The sequence below is a fragment of the Trichosurus vulpecula genome, chromosome 1 (assembly GCF_011100635.1).
Source record: "Trichosurus vulpecula isolate mTriVul1 chromosome 1, mTriVul1.pri, whole genome shotgun sequence".
NCBI classification, from domain to species: domain Eukaryota; kingdom Metazoa; phylum Chordata; class Mammalia; order Diprotodontia; family Phalangeridae; genus Trichosurus; species Trichosurus vulpecula.
In genome coordinates, this window is record NC_050573.1 from 26,920,132 (window position 1) to 26,940,589 (window position 20,458).

General features: G+C 42.2%; 1 protein-coding gene across 1 annotated transcript in view; it reads left to right on the top strand.

Annotated features, from left to right (window-relative positions):
• Window positions 1-20,458, top strand: part of KSR2 (kinase suppressor of ras 2) — a 584,421-nt gene that overhangs the window by 237,194 nt on the left and 326,769 nt on the right. The window contains exon 4 of the mRNA XM_036748960.1: window positions 6,789-7,293. Within this exon, the coding sequence (XP_036604855.1) occupies window positions 6,789-7,293 (505 nt within the window). The remainder of the gene's footprint in view (window positions 1-6,788; window positions 7,294-20,458) is intronic.

Consider the following 20,458-nt stretch of genomic DNA (forward strand, 5'->3'; position numbering starts at 1 on the left):
ATGAATCAAGCCTCAAAGAAAACCTTATGATTAGAATTGTTTACTTTGTAAGAAAAGAAGACTCAAATCTAACCCAAAAAAATAGGAATGGATTTCTTTGTTCCCTTCTGATCTCCCTTCCCACTGGGGACTTGAAAAGATTGTTTTGTTTTATGTCATGCAAAGCAAAGTTTATGCTGTTCTAATTCTGTTTCTCTACTGTGTATCACCTCACATGAATCTTTGCATGCTGCTTTATGGTCTTCCCATTTGTCATTTGAATGGTGAGACAATGGCTCATCCGTATGAACAATTATGGAAGGAACTGGGTGTATTTTAGCCCAGAGAAAAGAATAGTGTGTGTGTGTGTGTGTGTGTGTGTGTGTGTGTGTGTGTGTTTGGCCGGGGGTGGTGGTGGTTGCATTTTAGCTGTCTTCAAGTATTTGAAGGACTATTGTATAAAAAGGATTTCTGTTTGCTCTGCATGACTCCAAGAAGGAGAACTTTGTACCACAAAGAGGTCAACTGAGGGCTTGATGTCAGGAGAAGGTTCTTGATGATGAGAATGATTCAAACCCTCAATCTCCCACCTCAGTGCCTTTGCACTGGCTGTCCCCCATGCCTGAAATGCTCTACCTCCTTACCTCTGGCTCTTAGTTTCCCTGGATATCTTTATGACTCAACTCAAATCCCATCTCCTGCTGGAAACCTTTACTGGTCCCTGCAGTTACTAATGCCCATCCCTCTAATATTACTTTCCATCTACTCTGAATAAATCTTTCATGTACCTGATTATTTACACCTTGCCTCCCACATTAGAATGTGAGTTCCTTGAGAACAATGATTGTCTTTCATCTTTTTTGGTATCCTCAAAGCTTAGCACAATGCTTGGCACATCGTCAGTACTTAAGTGGCATAGTCAGTACTTAACACTTTCATGGATTGACTTTGTTTAAAAAGGTGCCTGTTCAGATAGACGCTGATGCTTGCTTTTTGACCATGTGTAAGTAACTTAACCTTTCTATGGCCCATATAGATTGGTAGGATTTATTAACTTGCAGAGGGATGGAGAAAGGAATTCTCACACCAGGACTTACTTATCTATGCTAATGAAGTCAAGACCCCTTGCGTATTATTTTTGTATGTTCAAGAAATTTATGTTTGCATGTTTAAGAAATAAACATTTAGGAAATAAAGTCTTTTATGGGGCTTACAAGCTCATAGAAGGGACATTTCAACTAAACTATCAATCAACATTTATTAAGTGCTTACTATGTGGCAGGTATTGTGCCAAGGACTTGGGACAGAAACAGTAAAGAAAAATAGTCCCTGTGTTTGCCTTCAAGGAGATCACATTCTTATTGGGGAGATGAGAGAGAGAGAGAGAGAGAGAGAGAGAGAGAGAGAGAGAGAGAGAGAGAGAGAGAGAGATCTGTCTTTGTCTATCTATAAGATACTCACAGAGTAGATGGAAGGTAACCTTAAAAGGGAAGACATTAGCAGTTAGCAGCCAGGGCATGTGAGAAAGGCCTCCTGCAAAAGGTGGCACTTAGGCTAAGTTTCCGGAGGAATTCTAAGAGGTGAAGGTGAGAAGGGAGCCCATGCCAATGCAAAGGCATGAAGAGGAGAGCTGGAACACTATATTGAGCAAAATGGGAAGTAGTCATTTGTCTCTGGACCACAGAGTGGGGGGGTGGGGGTGGGGCAGAAGGAATAATGTATAAGAAGACTGCAAAGACAGGAAGATGACAAGGGGTAGATAGGCACATGAAACAGAATAAAGTACAGCATCCAGGAAGAATCAATGTGATTTTAAGTGAGGTCCAAAGAAGAAGATCTCGGGGAGACCGATGGAAATTTGAAAAACCCTAGGTCTCTTCTCCTTTGGTGATGAAAGGCCTGAGAGGTTAAGAAGAATCACAGAATCTTCCAGTTGGGAGGGACCTTAAAGGCCATATAGTGCATCTTGCTCCTGGGTTGGATAGAGAGGTGAGATCCTAGACCTAGAGTGAGAAGGAAGCTTTGAAGTCATCAAGCCCAACCCCTTCCTTTTTCAGAGGAGGAAATTAAGGCCCAGGGAATCAAATGGCTTGTTCAAGATCATACAGGTAGTACATATGAGAGCTGGGATTTGAAGTTAGAGCCTATGACTCCAAATTCAATGCCCTTTTCACTGTACCAAGAAGGACCCTACCAGGACAAGAGCTGTGACTTGGTGGGCATAGGAAACCTCCCTTCTCTAATGAAAATTGGCATCTGTCCTGCAACTTGTGATCTTAGACAGTGGCCCAGAGCATGGAGAGGTTGTGACTTGCTCAGGGTCCTACCTGAAGAAGGAAATGGCAAAACCACTCTACTATCTTTTCCAAGATAACCCCCAAAGAGGTCATGAAGAGTTAGACATGACTGAAAAATGACTCCAACATCAAGAAGATCCTACAGCTGACATACTTTAGCATTTGGACTTGACCCTAGATCTTCCCAACGCATAAACCAGATTTCACCAGAGCCCCAAAGCCAAGGATATCCTCGATCAGGTTTTCAGACCTGGATATTCCTGCCACCTTGGTATTCCAGGGGTATGTGTCTTCATTTGTGTGTATGTGTGCATGTGTGTTTGTGTGGGGGTGTGCGTATGGATGTGTGTGTCTGAGTACTGAAAGCATCTCTGTAGATTTCTGTTCACTATCCCATTCTGCCTGTGGATGGAGTGGTATCTTGTTGGTTCTCATCCCAGGTATTCAGTTTAATAAACATTTATTCAGCACTTACTGCCTACAAGGCTTGAGGCATAAAAATCAAGAAAAATGTTGCTTTCATTAGAAATTGTGGTGGTGGAATTGTGGAAAAAGGGACAGAAGGGATCCAAAATTGTGGCCTGTTTAAAGTCCTGTGCTAAGAATACTAAGGTGAAAAAATGATACAGTTCTTCTTCTCAAGGAGTTCATCTGCTGGGGTCAGGGGACGTTGGGGATAAGACAGTGCCCTAGGCAGAGACAAGTCAGAAGTAAATTAACTGTTGGGCAACTCTACCTCTGCAGAATCAGAGCCTGAGAGTCAGAAGGAACCTCAGTAACTATTCTAGCCACCTCATATGAGAAAGGAATCTCCATGATGGCAACTCCGACAAGTAATAATCCAGCATTTGCTTGGAGACCCTCACTCAGGGAGGCACTTCCTCCAACCAAGGCAGCCCACTCCACTCTGGGAGATTGCTCATCATTCAGAAGTTGTTATTTCTATTGAGCTGAGATCTGTTTCTCTGCAACCTCCACCTATAGTTACTTATTGTACCCCCTGAAGCCAAGGAGAACAAATTCAATCCCTCTGCCATACAATAATCTTGCAAATATTTGAACACAGCTACATGTCTTCCTGTCCCCTCCACCGTCCCCAACCCCGAGTACACAGAGAAGTATAACATGAGGTAATGCACAGCGGGGACCAAGAAGAAATGCGGCCAGACAAAATGTTCCAGGAAAATTTGAACAGAAAGAAAACTGAAAAAAAAACCCCAACAACCAAGTCTGTATCTTTTGATAAATGACAGGCTCACCAGAGCCCCAAAGCCAAGAATATTCTAGATCTGGTTTTCAGACCTGGATATTCCTGCCACCTTGGTAAGCTAGGGATATGTGTCTTCATATGTGTGTGTCCATGTGTGTTTGTGTGTGGGCGTATGCATGTGTGTGTGTGTATGTGTGTCTGAGTACTGAAAACATCTCTGTAGATTTTGGTTTGCTACTAGTTCCACTTTGCATAATCATGATGGCGTCTCTCTGGGCAGTTTCCTAAGATTCCAGAGGCTTATCATGGGGCCTTTGTAGATTCCAATTCAATAGGAATTTGACGAGCTCAGGATGGGAAAACATTTAGCAATAAGACTATGTTTGCAAAAGGGTCTAGAGCTTTTAGTGGACAAAAAGCTCAGTATGAATCAATAGTAATATACATATATGTAGCACAGGGCTGCCCACTATAAGGCCTGCGGGCCATATGCAGCCTGGAGTGCAATTTATGTGGCCCACCTAGAAGCATAGAAATTTACATAAATACTTGACTAAACAAAGCCAAGCTACCGCAGAGCTCTCACTAAAATGGCAAATCAAAATATATTGTCTGTTATTTCAAAAAAACCTAAGGTTGGACAGCCCTGATATAGCACCTGCTATGTGCCAGTCACTGTGCTAAGTGCTTTATGAATATTTATTTCATTTGATTCCCACAATGACCCAGCAGGTAGGAGCTATCATTATCCCATTTTTTCAGCTGAGGAAACTGAGGCAAATAGTAGTGAAGTGTCTTATCCTGGGTCACACATCTAGCAAATATCTGAGGCTGAATTTGAACTCAGACCTCCAGGTCTGTTGTGCCACCCTTGTGGGAGCACCAAAAGTGCTCTTTCAGGTGGTATCAAAAGAGGCAAAGGATCCTGGATTAGCCCTTATGTCCTCTGCCTCTGAATTACTGTGATCTACTCTGGCTACCACATGTTAAGAAGGCCAGAAAAGACTGGAGGGCAGCTAGAAGAGGGCGGGAAAGGCAATCGTGGAGTTCTCCTAAAAGCCTTCCTTTTAACATACTGTCTTATTATAAAGTTGATAATTTCAAGTTACAACTTGAAAAACTTTACGTAGTTCCTCACTAATATTTATAGATACAAGTAATTGGCTGTGAAGCATACAATGTATTCAAATGTCATGAATTCTTGTTCATCTGCATATTGTTCTGACAGCCCTTGAGCTGTCAGAGGAGATTTTAATACAGTTCTACGTTATCCCATTTTAATTAAAAATTCACCAATGGCATTGGAAATTTATCTTACTCTAGCAGGGCCATCAATAAGTTTGCTAAATAACAAATTGGCAATAAATATTGCCCAACGTTAGTGTCTACACTGTATCATACATATGTAATTAAATGAGCATCTTTAACCACATCTGTTGCTTCATCTCCTTGCAATGCAAAAGAGAAAGATTTTAGTTCCTCAATTAATTGCCCGCAAAGGTCTTTAGACATATGGGCAATTATCTTTCTTGCAGTATTATCTGTAAGTAGAACCATCCAAAGCTCTTTTGCATATGATTCACCAAGCATCATTTTCACCATATCAATAGCTGCAGGCAGCACTCGTTCCTTGATTGTAGATTTTTTTCCCTCTTTACATTTAGCAGTTCTGTAAGAAACCTCATATGATGCAAATGATGTTTTTGATGTCACGGATATAGTTTTTGAAGAAGTTTGTTTTGGCATCTAATTCTGTCTGGAAAAAAAAATTTGTTGTTTTGCTAACATATTCTGCATGGACACTTTCAAGATGTCATTTCAGTTTGTTACCTTTCATGCTATCTGAAGCTAGAAGATTTGTATAAAACAAACATATAAATTGGAAAAAATAAAATACTATTAAAAAGTGAAAAAAGAACAAACATATGCGTCTTTTGTCTCTGTCAATAATAATACTTGTGAAATTCAGTAATATAGTGGATCACATAGCCCGGATTTGTTTTTTGTTTTTGTTCTGGGGGGTTTTCTATGTGTTTCTATATTTCAAGCATTTGAGCGGTCTTTATTTTCTCTGCTTGTCTTAGTTTCACCTCTACCAGTGGATTTTCTCATCATACCAGTTGTGCATTTACCCATCAGGAAAAAATTTAAGACAAGTTAAATTTAAAATGAATTTTGCTAATTTTCTATAACTGTTTTCAAATTATTTCTGTTTTTTTTAAATTACAGTTTTGGGGGCCACAAGTTTTTCATGTTGAACTTATCAAAAGGATTAGCTTTGAGAAGTATAACAAATATTATGGCACTTTTAACATCCATACAATGTCTCTTTAATTTTGAATTTATATACTTCACATCCAAACAGCAATGGAGTAATGCCAACTCATCTCATGGCAAGCTCCTTTGAGGAGGGCACGAAACAATGGCCAAAATCTCTGGGTATTTTCAAATGTAACTTGCACACTGGTTAGTGAAAACAAAAGTTAGAGTCAACGAAAAAGCAAGACTTACCTGGTCGAGCAATTATTTAATACACACAGGCAAAGGAGATCAAATTTTAAAATGAATGAATGAATAAACTATGTATTAAGCATGCAACTATGTGCAAAGCATTGTGCTAAGCATGGAAATACAAAGAAAACTAAGATGGTTCCTGTTCTTGAGAAGTTCACACTCTACTGGAAGTAGAAAAAGTTGGGGCAGCTAGGTGGCGCCATAGTGGATGTTGGGCTTGGAGTCAGGAAAATTCATCTTCCTGAGTTCAAATCTGACCTCAGACACTTGCTAGCTGTGTGACTCTGGGCAAGTCCCTTATTGAAGTTGCAGCTCTGATGCATGGAGTAGAGTAAATGCAAGGGGTCACGATAGCTATCTTCAAGAACTTGAAGCCCTGTCCAGAAAAGGGACCAGAATAGTTCTATTTGGTCTTAGAGGACAGAACTAGGAATGGTGGGTAACAGTTGTAGAGACACAATTTAGGCTAGATGTCAGGAAAACATTCTTCACAGTGTGGGCTACCTGGGGAGCTTAGTGGGTAGTTTCCCTTTCACTGGAGTCCTTTAAGCAGAGGGGGAAGGGAAGGAAACAAGCCCAAGCAGTAACTACTTGTTGGGGATGTTGTAAAGGAGAGTTTTGTTAAGGTAGAGTTTGGACCAGACGGCTGCTGTTGTTTCCCCCAGCTGTGAGGCTGTAGGAATAAGGTGGGTAAGAAACAATAGATGGAGAAGAGTAGAGGGTGCTAATATTATTGTTCCAATCCCATCGCTAACTTTATGCCTATGTTTGTGTCTGTTTAAACCCAGGGGGCAGCCTTTCCAAGCAGGACTGGACCATTCAGTGGCCAACCCCAGAGACTGGGAAGGAGAACAATCCAGCTTGCCCACCTGAGTCGACTCCATGGATCCGCACCCACCTTTCCCAGAGCCCCAAAGTCCAGTCCAAGTGTATTCAGCACTACTGTCCCCCTGGCCCCACTCTTGGCCCTGTGTACACCCATGTGGACAGACTGACCGTGGAAGGCTACCCAGGCCTGTGCCCCCCATTGGAGTCTGGGCACCGGTCCTTGCCACCTTCTCCCCGGCAGCGCCACGCAGTCCGTACACCACCCTGCACGCCGAACATTGTCACCACGGTGACCCCACCTGGTACACCTCCCATGAGGCGAAAGAACAAACTGAAGCCCCCAGGGACCCCACCCCCCTCCTCCCGCAAGCTGATCCACCTCATCCCTGGCTTCACTGCTCTGCACCGGAGCAAGTCCCATGAATTTCAGTTGGGGCATCGGGTGGACGAGAGTCACACTCCAAAGTAAGTGAGGTCTGGGGGGGGGGTGGTGCTAAGCGTGACTTCCAGAATGTGAATGCCCCTGGTGATGGGAAGAAGCAAGAATGAACAGGGCTATTCTGTTTCCCTGTGGAATCTCCTTCAGGAAGAAAACTGGTTAGGAGTAATTTTGTCTCCCTCATGTGTGAAAGTGGTCCTGAGGACAGGGGGAAAGGTTTCCTAATTGAATAGGCACTTCAAGGTGCAGTAGATCTATAGGAGACCCTCAAAAGAACAAAATAATCTACCTAGAACTAGAAGCAACCTCGGTGGCTGTCTAGTCCCACCTGATCACTTTACAAAGGGGGAAACTGAGGCCTATAGAGAATCAATGGCTTAGGACCATCAGATCATAAATCTAGGGCCAGAAGTGACCTCAGAGGTCAAATCCAATCCCCTCATTGTACAGATGAGGGAACTGAAACTCAAGGAGGTCAAGAGATTTGCCCATGGTCACATAGGTAATACATGCCACACATAAGATTTGAACCCATGTCCTCTGACTCCAGAGATAGGAGTCTTTCCATTCGACTATGCTACCCACTTGATTTCTTACAGATGAAGAAACAGAGCTCCTAAAAGACTGTCTGACTTGCCTAAGGTCACAAAGGTAATAAGTTGCTGTCTTTTCTTAAATTAAATTTGTTTTCAATGAACAAATATTTATTTCTTGCCCTTTCAATAGCTTCCCCCATTGGGAAAAAACCCAAAAGCTTTGAAACAAATATGCATAGTCAAATAAAAAAATGTGACAGTGACCATGTCTAAAAATGTGTGTCTCAGTGTGTATACATCACTTCTCTGTCAGGAGGTGGGTAGCATGCTTCCTCATCTGTCCCTCTGGAATTGGAGGTTGCCATTGGCTTGGTGAGAGCTCTTAAATCTTCCAAAGTTTTCATCTTTGTAATGTTGTTGGCAAGTGGATAAATTGTTCTCCTGGTTCTATGTGAGCTGAGTCTTTTTTTTAAAAAAGCCTCATATTTCAAGAGTTGGAAATTAGAAGGGAGAATGTTCCAGGCAGAGGGAGCAGCCAGGTCTTTCCATGCAAAGGCAGAGAGGGTCATAGAAGAGAAATAGCAAGGAGACGAGGAATTTCACTTTTCTGAGGCTCAGGAATTGGAATCACTGATCCTAAAAGTCTCTGTTCTAGTTGTTAATACTTTGATCCCAATGTTAAAGGGAGCTTCTCTTCTTTATACCTGAGAGGGGAAACATTTGCAGGTGATTAGGTAAATACCAGAGTAGATGGGCAGAAATCTCTGCCAGAAGGGAGAATAAGTGTGGGCCAAATTTGAACCAAACAAGCATATTCCAAAAGAGCAGGTCAGGTCAGTACCTGCCAAGAAACTAGAACCTACCTGAATTCCAAGAGAGAGTCATGGATGGAGAAAGCCAGTGTCAGGAATAGAAATTCAAACTAGGAAGTCAGGACTAGAGTGGGGGGCAAGATCCAGGGTGTTTCAGGGGAATGACCCCTGACTCAGACAGTATCTCAGAGCAGTGAAAGCTATCTAGGACTACTCTTGCTCTAAGAAGAAGTGCTACTTTGGGCTTATAATTCAATTAATGGAATAAGCATTCAATAAAGCATCTATTGCATGCTAAATGCTGTGCTAGGTACTGGATATTCTTTAACATGCCATCAAGGACAGTCAGAATGTTAGAGATCACAGCACCATGGCTTTCTAAAGGAGGGGCATCAGAAGACAGCTCCAAAGAGACAGTGCATATTCATTATACCACAGGCTCATTGGCCACATACCAGATTCTTTGTATCCAATGAGACACTCTAGGTGGGGACAGGTAGGATCCATAAAGACTCCTCCTCTTCTTCCTCTTCTTCTTCCTTCTCCTTCTCCTCCTCTTCCTCTTCCTCCTCCCCCTCCTCATACTCCTACTCCTATTCCTACTACTAGATGCCATTTATATTTAAGGTTTGAAAAGCATTTTATATACTTTGCAGATGAGGAAATTGAGGCCAGCAGAAGTAAAGTCCATTACTCATGGTCACATGGCTAGCAAATAACTGAAACATGATTTTAACTCAAGTTTTCCTAACTCCAGGCCAAGCACATTACCCACTGTACCACCAAGTCATGTACTTGCCTAATACCAAGAATGTTAATCATTGAAAAGTTTCTAAATTTAACTCAGATCCATGTGAATCCAGAGCTATGGCTCAACCTTGGGCATTGATGGTTGGGACTTGGATTAGAGTAGGGAACCTCTAGTGTAGCCTAGATCCTGTCAGTCAACTAGCATTTATCAAATGCCTACCATTGCCAGACACTGTGCTAAATTCTAGACATGAAAAGAAAATCCTTTGGTAAGCATTTATTAAGTACCTACTATGTGCCAGACAAAAGACAGTCCCTATTTCCAAGGATGTCATTGTCTACTAGGGGATACAACATGTAAGCAACTATGTGCAAACAAAATATGTACAGAATAAATTGGAGAGAATCCACAGTGAGCAGGAACAATCTATACAAGACCCCAAAATGTCTCCTGTTTGCCATTTGGGGTCCTAGACTCAAAGGAATGGGTTATTTGATTCTCTTGCAGCCCTTGGTTCTTTCCATATTTGAGGGGGGTGTGGGGGAGTGGAAGTCCAAGACCAGTAGGGGAGATGAAGTCAATAAGCATCTATTAAGTGCCTTCTAATTGCCTGGCACTATGATTGTCCCATAGGCTTAGATCTGAACTCTTTTTGTATTCATAGTTGAATGTGATAAGCTTGTTATCTATGCTCTTGTTAACTTGGTTCTTACAAAGGAACCAAGGATACTTCATTGAGAGCTAGAAATGAGCCAAATCCTGATGTCTGCAGAGAGTCTTGGTGGGAGGCAGCAGATGTGAGCCATAGAGCTTCTAGAGGCTATTGCTTATTGAGATACCCCAAAGACTGAACTTGGATCTACATTTAGTTATTTTTATGTGATGATCTGAACCAAGGCTCACATCAGAATCTGAAAAACAGAATAAAACAAAACAACTCTTGTCCTGTTTGGTGACATGATTTTCCCCTCTCTTTCCCCCTCCCCCAGTGATTTTCTATTTAGAGGCCTCATCTATATCTCCTGACATGGCTGAGGGGTAGGGATGAATTAACTCCAGTGGGCAATAGGTGAGACAGATGCGAAGTAACTAGGCATCTGGCCTTTGGAACGCATCCAGATCCATTTCAAGGGTTCACTTCATCCTAGAATTAATGGTTGCCGTACATTGGGGCTCATTCTTTCCTCCTTTAACCCCTCAGCAACTCTATGATCTTCTCTCTGATGATACAGCATTCAAAAGTCTAACTAGAATCCTCTGTTACTGAGATGAAGTCGAGTTTCAAAGGTCACTGATTTTTCTGCAGATTACTTTCAAAGCATTTTCATCTGAGAATTAGAAGTAGATTTTTTTAAAAAGGGCTTGGCACATGTGGGAGTAGTGGGGGGAGGGCACAGGGCATAAAGGCTTGGATTTTATTACTGGTTCAGTTAACAACAAGCTAGTAAAAGCTCAATGATATAGAGTGTTGGACTTCGGAATCTGAGACACCTGAGCTCAAAATATGTCTCACTTCTTAGGTGTGTGACCTCGGGCAAATCATTTCACTTGTCTGGCCTCAGTTTTCTCATCTGTAAAGTAGGGTTAGCTAGGTGGCAAAGTGGACAGAGCACCAGGATTGGAATCAGGAAAACTCATCTTCATGAATTCAAGTCCAGACTCAGACACTTACTAGCTGTGTGCCTCTGGACAAGCCATTTAACCCTGTTTATCTCAGTTTCCTCATATGTCAGATGAGCTGGAGAAGGAAATGGCAAACCACTCCAGTATCTTTGCCAAGAAAATTCTAAATGGGGTCATGAAGAGTTGGCCATGACTATGGAATATGAGACAAGGTGCTTAATAAATGCTTATTGTTTGCTTGCTTGAGATGCTACAGTGTATATACAGGCAAGTAAATATAGATCAGTTTGGGGCTAGGAGAGAGCAGTAACAACTGGTGGGTGGGAGGTCATGGACAGGGGAGGTGGCACCTGGTTTAGGTCGTGGAGGAAACTAAGGGTAGCCTTGGAAATCTATAAGACAGACAAGGGGCTGGCCAGCCTCAGCAACTTTCTCCAGCTCCCAGATTGGGTTCAATGTCCATTGGTTTTCTTATGACCCAGAAAACTATCTTGTTAATAGCCCTAGCAAGGAATTAAAGAAACACAGGCAACAGCCATGGCACCCCTCTTCAGCTCATTTCTTTTTCATTTGAGAAATGGGTAAAAAGGAGATAGTGCAGAAAGCGTATGAATGATTGTAAGATGAAGAGAAAAGGTGGAACTCGGTGCAAATGCTCTTAATTTTTCAGTGAAATTTGAGACAAGGTTTTTTACAAATCAGTTAGGGGATGGGGGAGTCATTGGAGGTTTGAGGTGGGTTGTAAAAGTTTGTAAAAACTAGTGTGGTGAGTGGGATTATGAATTGATTAGGGACATGTAAAAGAAGTGCCATGCAGCAGTGAGGGCCCAGTTGAGATTATGTAACAGAAATTTGTAGAGGATACAGTCAACACAGTTTTGTGGTTTTCTCTAGTTTAACAGCTGAAGTAGGAGCAAAGGCAGTAGATGGTGGGGAGTAAACAATGGCTGATGCTTGACCAGGCCAAAATCTACAATAGGATCAGTGGTCTCTAGAGAAGAGGGCAAGAGTAGAGATGAACTGGCTTACCAAGGGATCAAGATGAGGGAGGGAGAAAAGTATAGCCAGTGAAAGCAAGGGGGATAGCTTGGGAAAGAGGGAAAGGTAGAAGCAGATTATGGTCTGATAAAGTTTTAGAGCTTGTGATTATGAAAGTGGAATACTTTACAGGTGATGACAAGATTGAGTATATGACCATTCCTGTCTATGTGTAGCTGATATGAGGTAGAATAGTGGGTCATGAGAAAATTGAGGAACTGGAAGGTTAGGATATTTGAGGTAGTATCAGTATGTATGTTGAAGTACTCTAGTATGAAGAGCAGAGATAGGAGAGGAGAGAAAGACTGCTCACCAGACACTGAGCTCATTGAGGGAAGAAGAGTATCTTGGATATTTGTACATAATGACCACCAGAGTCTCAATTAGGTGACAAATTTGAATCATACGAACCTCAAAGGAGGAGAGATTACTGGAAATAGAGGGAGAACTGAAAGGTGGCAGTGGGGAGCAGGGAGTATTCCAATTCCCCCATAATGACCAGGAAGTCAGGTGATATGAGTGGAAGTACAGCCAGTGCCGGAAAGAGTGACCAAGGAGGTTATACCATCAGAAGAGATTCAGATCTCAGTGAATCGGAGAAGATGGAAGGAGTGAGAAAGGAAAAGGGTTAAAAAGAAAGCAAGTTTGTTACCTATAAAGGAGGCAATTCAGTGGAATGGGAGATGGATTTAGAGTGGGCCATGAGAAGGTTAGGTTGAGGGAAATTGACATAAGGGAGTGGTCAGTAGGGGAGAGAGAACGGGACTTGGACAATGACCTCTTTGGGTTAACAATCACTGGGATGGGCTGTATACAAAGTGATGGGAGTGTGCTGACCATTGAAGAATGATTTCTTGTAGGTTTTTATTATACTTAGGGGTTCAGCCTCAGGAAAGTATACTCTGGAATATAGAGAAGGGGGTGACATATGTCACTGTCCTCAGGGAGCTTACTATCTATTTGGGGAGATAAGGTGTGTATAGATCCAAGAAGAAATGATGAACAATACAAAGTCATATGCCCTAAGGGCCCTAATTTCAATAGACACTTTAGGAGTTCTGAAAGAAGGCGAGGTTGGCCAGGTCAGGGCTTCCATGGCAGTTGGTCAGACAGCAAGTATTTATTAAGTGCTCATTATGTTTTACACGAACCAGGGGTTAGGATAGGGATGGATAGAAGAGGGGAAGAAGTGAGGGGTCAAAGAACATGTTGGATGAGGGTAGCCCAGTGTTAGAACAATGCTCTTGGCCACATAAGGATCTTACCTCATGGTTCAGAAACTGGGGATGAGGGCTGGGGTAGCCACTTAGAACAGGCACCTGTGGCTGATTGTGTTTGCCACCTGGAAGAAATCTGCCTGGCTACCACTCTGCTCCCCTGGTTGAGGGGCAAGGAGGGAGGGCACAGATGTAGAGTTTCCTGGCTTTTCCCCTGGTCCCTGAACCAGAAGAAGGCTATCAAATCCAAAGAAATAGACATTGCAGCTGAGAGCCTAAGAGCGAATCCTGCTCGTCAATCAGAAAAGTGTTTCAGGACCTTCCTCCATAGCATTTTAGCAAAGTGGGGATACTGTAGCTGGCACCTTGGGGAGTGCATAAATTGTCCAGCTCCCCTTCTGATGTTTATCTTCTCTTCTTTTCAATTTGTCAGTTGGTTATTCGGTGTTATCCTTTCCCCCATCTCTCTTGCGGCGTTCCTTCTGGGATCCCATTAAATATTGCTTTTCCCTCCAGCTGCTGAATGAACCTGCTGTAATGGATGGTGTCATGGCCATTTTGAGAACCCGAGGATGATTAAAAAAACACATTTAATGAGGATTAAGCACTACTGCCTGTCTCAGGAGGAGGGTGGCTGGGCTTGTTAATGTCAACAGAGCAAAGGAAGGATGAAAAACCCAGGGAAAAGCATTGACTCTTCTCCCTGTTGTGTTTGATAAAGATGGAGTTGGGAAGCTTCTGTTTAAGATGTTGAACTTTGTAATTAACACAGATAGTTTTATCCTGTGTTTTTCCTTACCTAGGAATGCTAGTAGTTTTTTTTAAGAGCCAACCAATTTTTGCAGGAAGTTATAAAAGTACTCCCACCCCATCCTACCTTCCCAGTGATTCTGAACCCGTGGCCTTTATTGTCCAAACCCCATTCTCCCTCCCTTTCCAGGGGTGGTAGTTGTTGTTAAGTCATTTTCAGTCATGTCTAATTCTTCATGACCCCATTTGGGTTTTTTTTGGCAAAGATACTAGAGTGGTTTGCTATTTCCTTCTCCAGCTCATTTTACAGATGAGGATACTGAGGCAAACAGGGTTAAGTGATTTGTTCAGGGTCAAATAACTACTTAGTTTCAGAGGCTGGATTTGAAGTCAGTTCTTCCTGATTCCAGGCTGAGAGCTCTATCCAGTCTGTCACCTAGCTGCCCAAACAAATGTTTATTAAGTGCCTGTTATTTGTCAGGCATTTCGCTAATTGCTGGGGATACAAAAAAAAAGGACAAAAACATGATCCTTGTCCTCAAGGAACTTTCATTTTAAGGGGAGAAACAATGTGTAAATGTGTAAATACATATATAAATATATATACATATGTAAATAAATACATACATATACATATGTGTGTATGTATATGTGTGTATCTACATCTATATAGCTATGTCTAAATATATGAGGTATACAGTAAAAGTGGAGGTGATCTCAGAGGGAGACCCAACTATTTTGGGGGAGCACAGGGAAAGGCCCGTGATTCACTTGTTTCTGAGGTCAGTGTTATAAGGAGATCAGAAAGTCCTTTACCAAATTAATAGCTGGATATGATATTTTAATCCTTCCAGTATCTGCAATTGTCAGTGTAGGGACAGGGCTCTGGAGTGGGAGCAGTTGTGTTCACATCCCACTTCTGAACCCTCGTGACCTTGGGTAAGTCGCTTAACTCTCATGAGCCTCAGTTTCTTCAACTATAAAATGAAGAGTTTGAATTAGGCAGCCATAAGTTGCCTTCCAACTCTAAATCTACAATCTGTGACTTCTTTAAGACTTGACTTCCAAATCTGAAAAAAATATCAATGTAGACAAGTTCCAAGAAGCTTGTTCAAAGATGTTTGATTATCAGGTAGTGATTTTTTTTTTTGGCCACAACAACTCTTGAAAGACTATTTACTGCGACACAGAGAGCTTCATAGATGGAGGCAGCACACACCCACACCATCGAAATAAATCACAGGTCTTTTGGAGAAAAAAAGTAACTTAGACTTGTAGTCAGAGAACCTGGGTTCAAATTCCACCATCACTATTTAGTATCTATATGACCTTGGAGAAGTTACTGTATTTCCCTCTAAAATGAAAGAATTGGATTGGCTGGCCTTCTGTGGTCCCTGCCAGCCCAAATCTATGATCCTATGGTCTCATTTTACAGGTGAAGAAACTGAGGCCCAGAATTGCTAAGGGACTTGCCTAGGGCCACTGGAGTAATAAGTAGCAGTGCTCGGATTTAAAATTAGGTCCCTGCGTGCCTGACACTGAGAAATAATAATTAACGCTTGAATAGTGCTTTAAAAAGTAAAAAGGCTGACAAATGCTTTACATGTGTTATCTTATCTGATCATCACAAAAATCTGTAAGGTAAATACAGTCATTATCCCCATTTTGGAGGGAAAGAAACTGAGGCTGAAAAGGATGAATGATTTGTCCAGGGTCACGTAGCCAATGAGTGTGAACTCTGGGCTTCCTAACTCAAAGCTTTGCCCATTCTGCCATCTGGCCCTTTGGGCTTCAGTTTCCTCATTTGTAAAAATGAGAGCTTTGGATTGGATGAAGCCTAAGATTCCTCGTAGTTCAAAGTCTATGACCTTACAATCACATGAAGTAGTAAGGGCTCCAGAGGAATAAATGATTTTCCTTCCTTCCTTTCTTCCTTCCTTCTTTCCTTCCTTCCTTCCTTCCTTCCTTCCTTCCTTCCTTCCTTCCTTCCTTCCTTCCTTCCTTCCTCCCTCCCTCCCTCCCTCACTTCCTTCCTTCCTTCCTTCCTCTCTTCCTGCCTCCCTCCTTCCTTTCTTCCCTCCTTCCTTCACTCCTTCCTTCCCTCCTTCCTCCCTTCCTTCCTCCTTTCCTTCCTTCCTTCCTTCCTTCCTTCCTTCCTTCCTTCCCTCCCCCCTCTCTTTCTCTCTCTCTCTCTCTCCTTTCCTTCTTCTACCCCCCCTCCATTCTACTCCCACAGAAGATGTGTTGGTTTGTGGCCTGAGTGACTCTGAATGTGGAAATTAAAAGAAAACATGGGGGAAATTGATATCTTAAAGTATCTCTTTTTTTCCCTCCCTCTACTAATTTACCAGGGGAACCCTGTAGGGAAACATTACTGGAATGATCACATATCTACAGGACTAGTTTCTGAAAATTGCCATAAAGTTTTAACTCAGATTTTTAGATATTTTGTGGTTTAAAGGCTGGGATTAATGAGCCTATGCAGGGTTCCAGTCTCTCTCCTCAACTTACAATTATGATGATTTCTATTTGCAGATATTAAAGGAAGGGGATTTTAATTATGCTTGTAATTAAGAACTCTAGAAATGAAAGACTTATGCCATACATAGGAAAGTGATTCAGTTAAGTCATTTTTCAGTTGTGTCTGACTCTTCTTGGCTCTCTTTGGGGTTTTCCTGATAAAAAAGTAATTTGCCATTTCCATCTTCAGCTCATTTTACAGATGAGGAAACTGAGGCAAACAGGGTTAAGTAACTTGCCCAGGGTCATCCAGATACTAAGTTTATGAAGCCAGATAACTCAGAAAGATGAATCTTCCTGACTCCGACCCTGGCATTCTATCCATTTTACCACCTAACTGCCCCTGCCAGTTAGTCACCAACTTTCAAAAGCTGTTGGAGCCAAGAATTTCATCTCTCTGATCCCACTTTTCTGTCAGTAAGCATATAACATATCCAGTAAGTAGTAGTCATCCAGTTTCTGCCTGAAAACCTCCAGTGAGGGGAGCCCATAACCAACCAAGTCAATCCATCTCTTCTCTTGGTAAACTCTCCATGTCAGAAAGGTCTTTCTTACATCAAGATTACGTTTATCTTTTTACACATTCCACCATTGTTCCTGGTCCTGTCCTCTGGGGCTGAGCAGAATAAGTCTAATCTCTCTTCCATGTGGCAGCTTTTCTAATAAGGTAGTGAGTCTTAGCTTTTCTGATAAATTGTTGTATGACCCTGTGCAAGTCACTTCCCCATGATGGAGCTTAAGATTCTTTTTCTGTTAAGGAAGAGATTGGTGTCATTTACCTCTAAGGTTTCTTGCAGCCCTGACATTCTAGGCTGGCACTGGAAAAGAGCCTTGGACTTGGTTCAGAATCAGAGACTTGGATTAAAGTCCTGGCTCCAAAACTTAGCAGCTGATTGCTCTTGGGTAAGCCCTGTAATCACTCTGAACATCAATTTCTCCATCAGTAAAATGGGTATAAGGGGCTGCTAGGTGGGTGGCACAGTGGATACAGTGCTGGGCCAGGAGTCCAGAAGATCTGAGTTCAAAGCTGGACTTTGACATTAACCATATGACCCTGGGCAAGTCACTTAACCCTGGTTGCCTTAGTTTCCTCATCTGTAAAATGAGTTGGAGAAGGAAATGGCAAATCGCTTTGGTATCTTTGCTAGGAAAACCCCAAATGGGGTCACAAAGAGTCAGAAATTACTGATTAACAATAGCAAAATGGGTTTAGTGATAATTATTCTATTTTGCGTATAAAATTGTTGTGAAGGAGGCCTTATATGTCTTGAAGTAGTGTTTAGGACCATTGCTTGTAGGTCTGGAGTTGGGAGGGACCTCAGAGGTCATCCAGTCCTCTCTCCCTCATTTTACACATAAAGAAACTAAGGCCCAGTGAAGCTAAATGCCCCAAATCACACAAGTAGTCTGTAGTACTTTTAGGTATGCAAAGTGCTTGAGTAATAATGATTGTGGTACTGCTGATGGCACCATGGCAGGTCGTAGACTTGCTTAATGAATAAGAAGTGGTTGGATCCTCAGCAGTCTGGAAGCCCCTATGGAAGGTGGATAATCTGTTCCAGAAAAAAACTAGTCTTCTCATTTTCCTGGGACACAACATCCCATCTCCCGTCTCTGTGCTTTTGCATAGGCTGTGCCCAACCAACAATAATAGCTAACATTTATGTGGCACTTACTATGTGCCAGGCATTGGGCTGAGTGCTTTCCAATTATTACTTCATTCGAGCTTCACAATAACTCTGGGAGTCCCCATTTTATAGATGCAGAAACAGAAACAAATGGGTTAAGTGGCTTGTCCAAGGTCACACAGCTCTTAAATGTCTAAGGCTGGCTTTGAACTCGGTGTTCTATCCACTGTACCACCTTGCTTTCTGCTGTCTGGAATGCTCTCTTATCCTACCTGTGATCCTCACAGAGTCTTTAGCTTCCTTCAAAGCACCATTCAGATGCTGCTTCCTACTCAAGGTCTTTCTAGATCCTGTCTAGCTTTTAATTCCCACTGTTTTTGAAATGACATATTTTTGCGTATCCTTTATATTTAAACTCTTACACATATTATCCCCTACCTCTAGTGGAGTGTAAATTCCTTGAAGTTGGGGACTAGTTTCTTTGTCTTTGTAACCCTAGCACTTATGAGAGACCTTGAATGTTGTAAATGCTTAATAGGTATTGGCCGAATTGAATTCAGTTGAATTGGATACCCACTTTAGGACTGAGATTGAATTTTTGAACTAAATTCAAATTCTTTCCACTTGGGCATCTTCCATTTATATCATGTAGGGAAAGAAAGCTTATAAGAACATGACAAGAGGCTAGTTTTTGTATTAAGTCTACCCCTTTCTTTGATGGAGATAACTCAAGAGTTTGTGTACCCTGTAAATCTACCAAGGGATGATGGGTGTCACTGCAAGTGGTTGTTACTTCATGGCTTAGGGAGAGGCAGCATTACACAGTGTATTGGGCACTGGGCTTAGGCAAATTCTGCCTCATATCCTTACTACCTGTTTAATCCTGGGCAAGTTAATTAATCTCTCTCAGACTCAGTTACCTCATCTCTAAAATGATAGGATTGGACTTGACAGCCTTGAAGGGTTCTTCCAGCAGTCAAATCCCTGATCTTATGTCCCTCTTCCTTTTACCTCTCTTTTGTCCCTGTTTCATGCTCAGAATTTTCAAAATGTTTTCAATCAGCTTGGATCAGGCTCAGAAGTGACCCGTGGGACATCTGGTGGTACAATCAGTTCACCATGAATCCTTTTGGCTCCAGTTCATTCCCAACCACTTGGCCCCAGCCCTGCTGCTCTCTGTTTATGACTCTTTCCTCTTCCTTTCTTCCTCCTCTCCATTAATTAATTCTTTCAGGTATCTTGAGTGTCTTCCAGGACTCTGGAGAGCTCAAACCTAGTCACTCAGATGAGAGGAAGTAAATGAACAGTGAGGCCAGCTGCTCCTGGTGGTTAATGGTGGCCAAGGGGGTCCTTAGCCTCCCCTGGAGGACTCCTTGTTCCCCCATCTGCGACATCTCTACATTCCATCATCCCACATGCTCCACCACACCACAGTAATTTACAGTCAGAGTGTCAAAGAAGCTTTCAGATATACAGCATGGAGCTAGACCCCCTCTTTCCTTCAGGCTATGGGAGAGTTTATTAACCCAAATTAATAGAGAAAGAAGAAAACAAATAGTCACCCATTTCCAACTCACCTCCTGGGGCCATATTCCGCTGTGACAAGGACCGTGGCTCCCAAAGGGTTCTGGAAAGGAGGTGAGGTTAATTTCCTATAATGGTACTTAATGATTTTCAGGAGGCAGTCACCAAGTCCTGCTTTCTAATCCCATTAGTGTTTCAGGATCGTAATTAGTGCATTGGAGAGGCAGATTTTTTATGTCAGCTGACAGAAGCATGCAAAAAAATTTGCCAGTTATCTCCTTCCTGGGCCTGACTACAAGTTCTCTGTGTTTGTGGAAGACGTTGTGTTTGCACCAGAGTGGGCCATCTCATAGGATCATTGAAAAATTATAAGTAAGATCTCCGGCCCTTCTTTTAAATGGAAGGTGGGGGAAGATGTCTGGGAAATAGCCTTAGCTAACAGCATGACATGGGCAAACCACTTAACGTCTAGTGTTCTCTGCTTCTTCATGTGTAAAATGAAGAGATTATACTAGATGAATTCTGAAGACCCTTCTACCTCTAAATCCATTGTCCCATGATCTGGAAGTGTAGTGTAAGGATTAAATGTTATTCATTTTCAATGAACAAACATTTATTTTTGCTCCCTCTCAACTCCTCCCCTTCCCCAGTGTGTGTGTGTGTGTGTGTGTGTGTGTGTGTGTGTGTGTGTGTGCAGTCAATCTTGTGATGAATATATATAGTCAAACAAAACCACCACTGGCCAAGTCCAAAGATATTGATTTCAGTGTGATGCTCTGGAAAGATCACTGA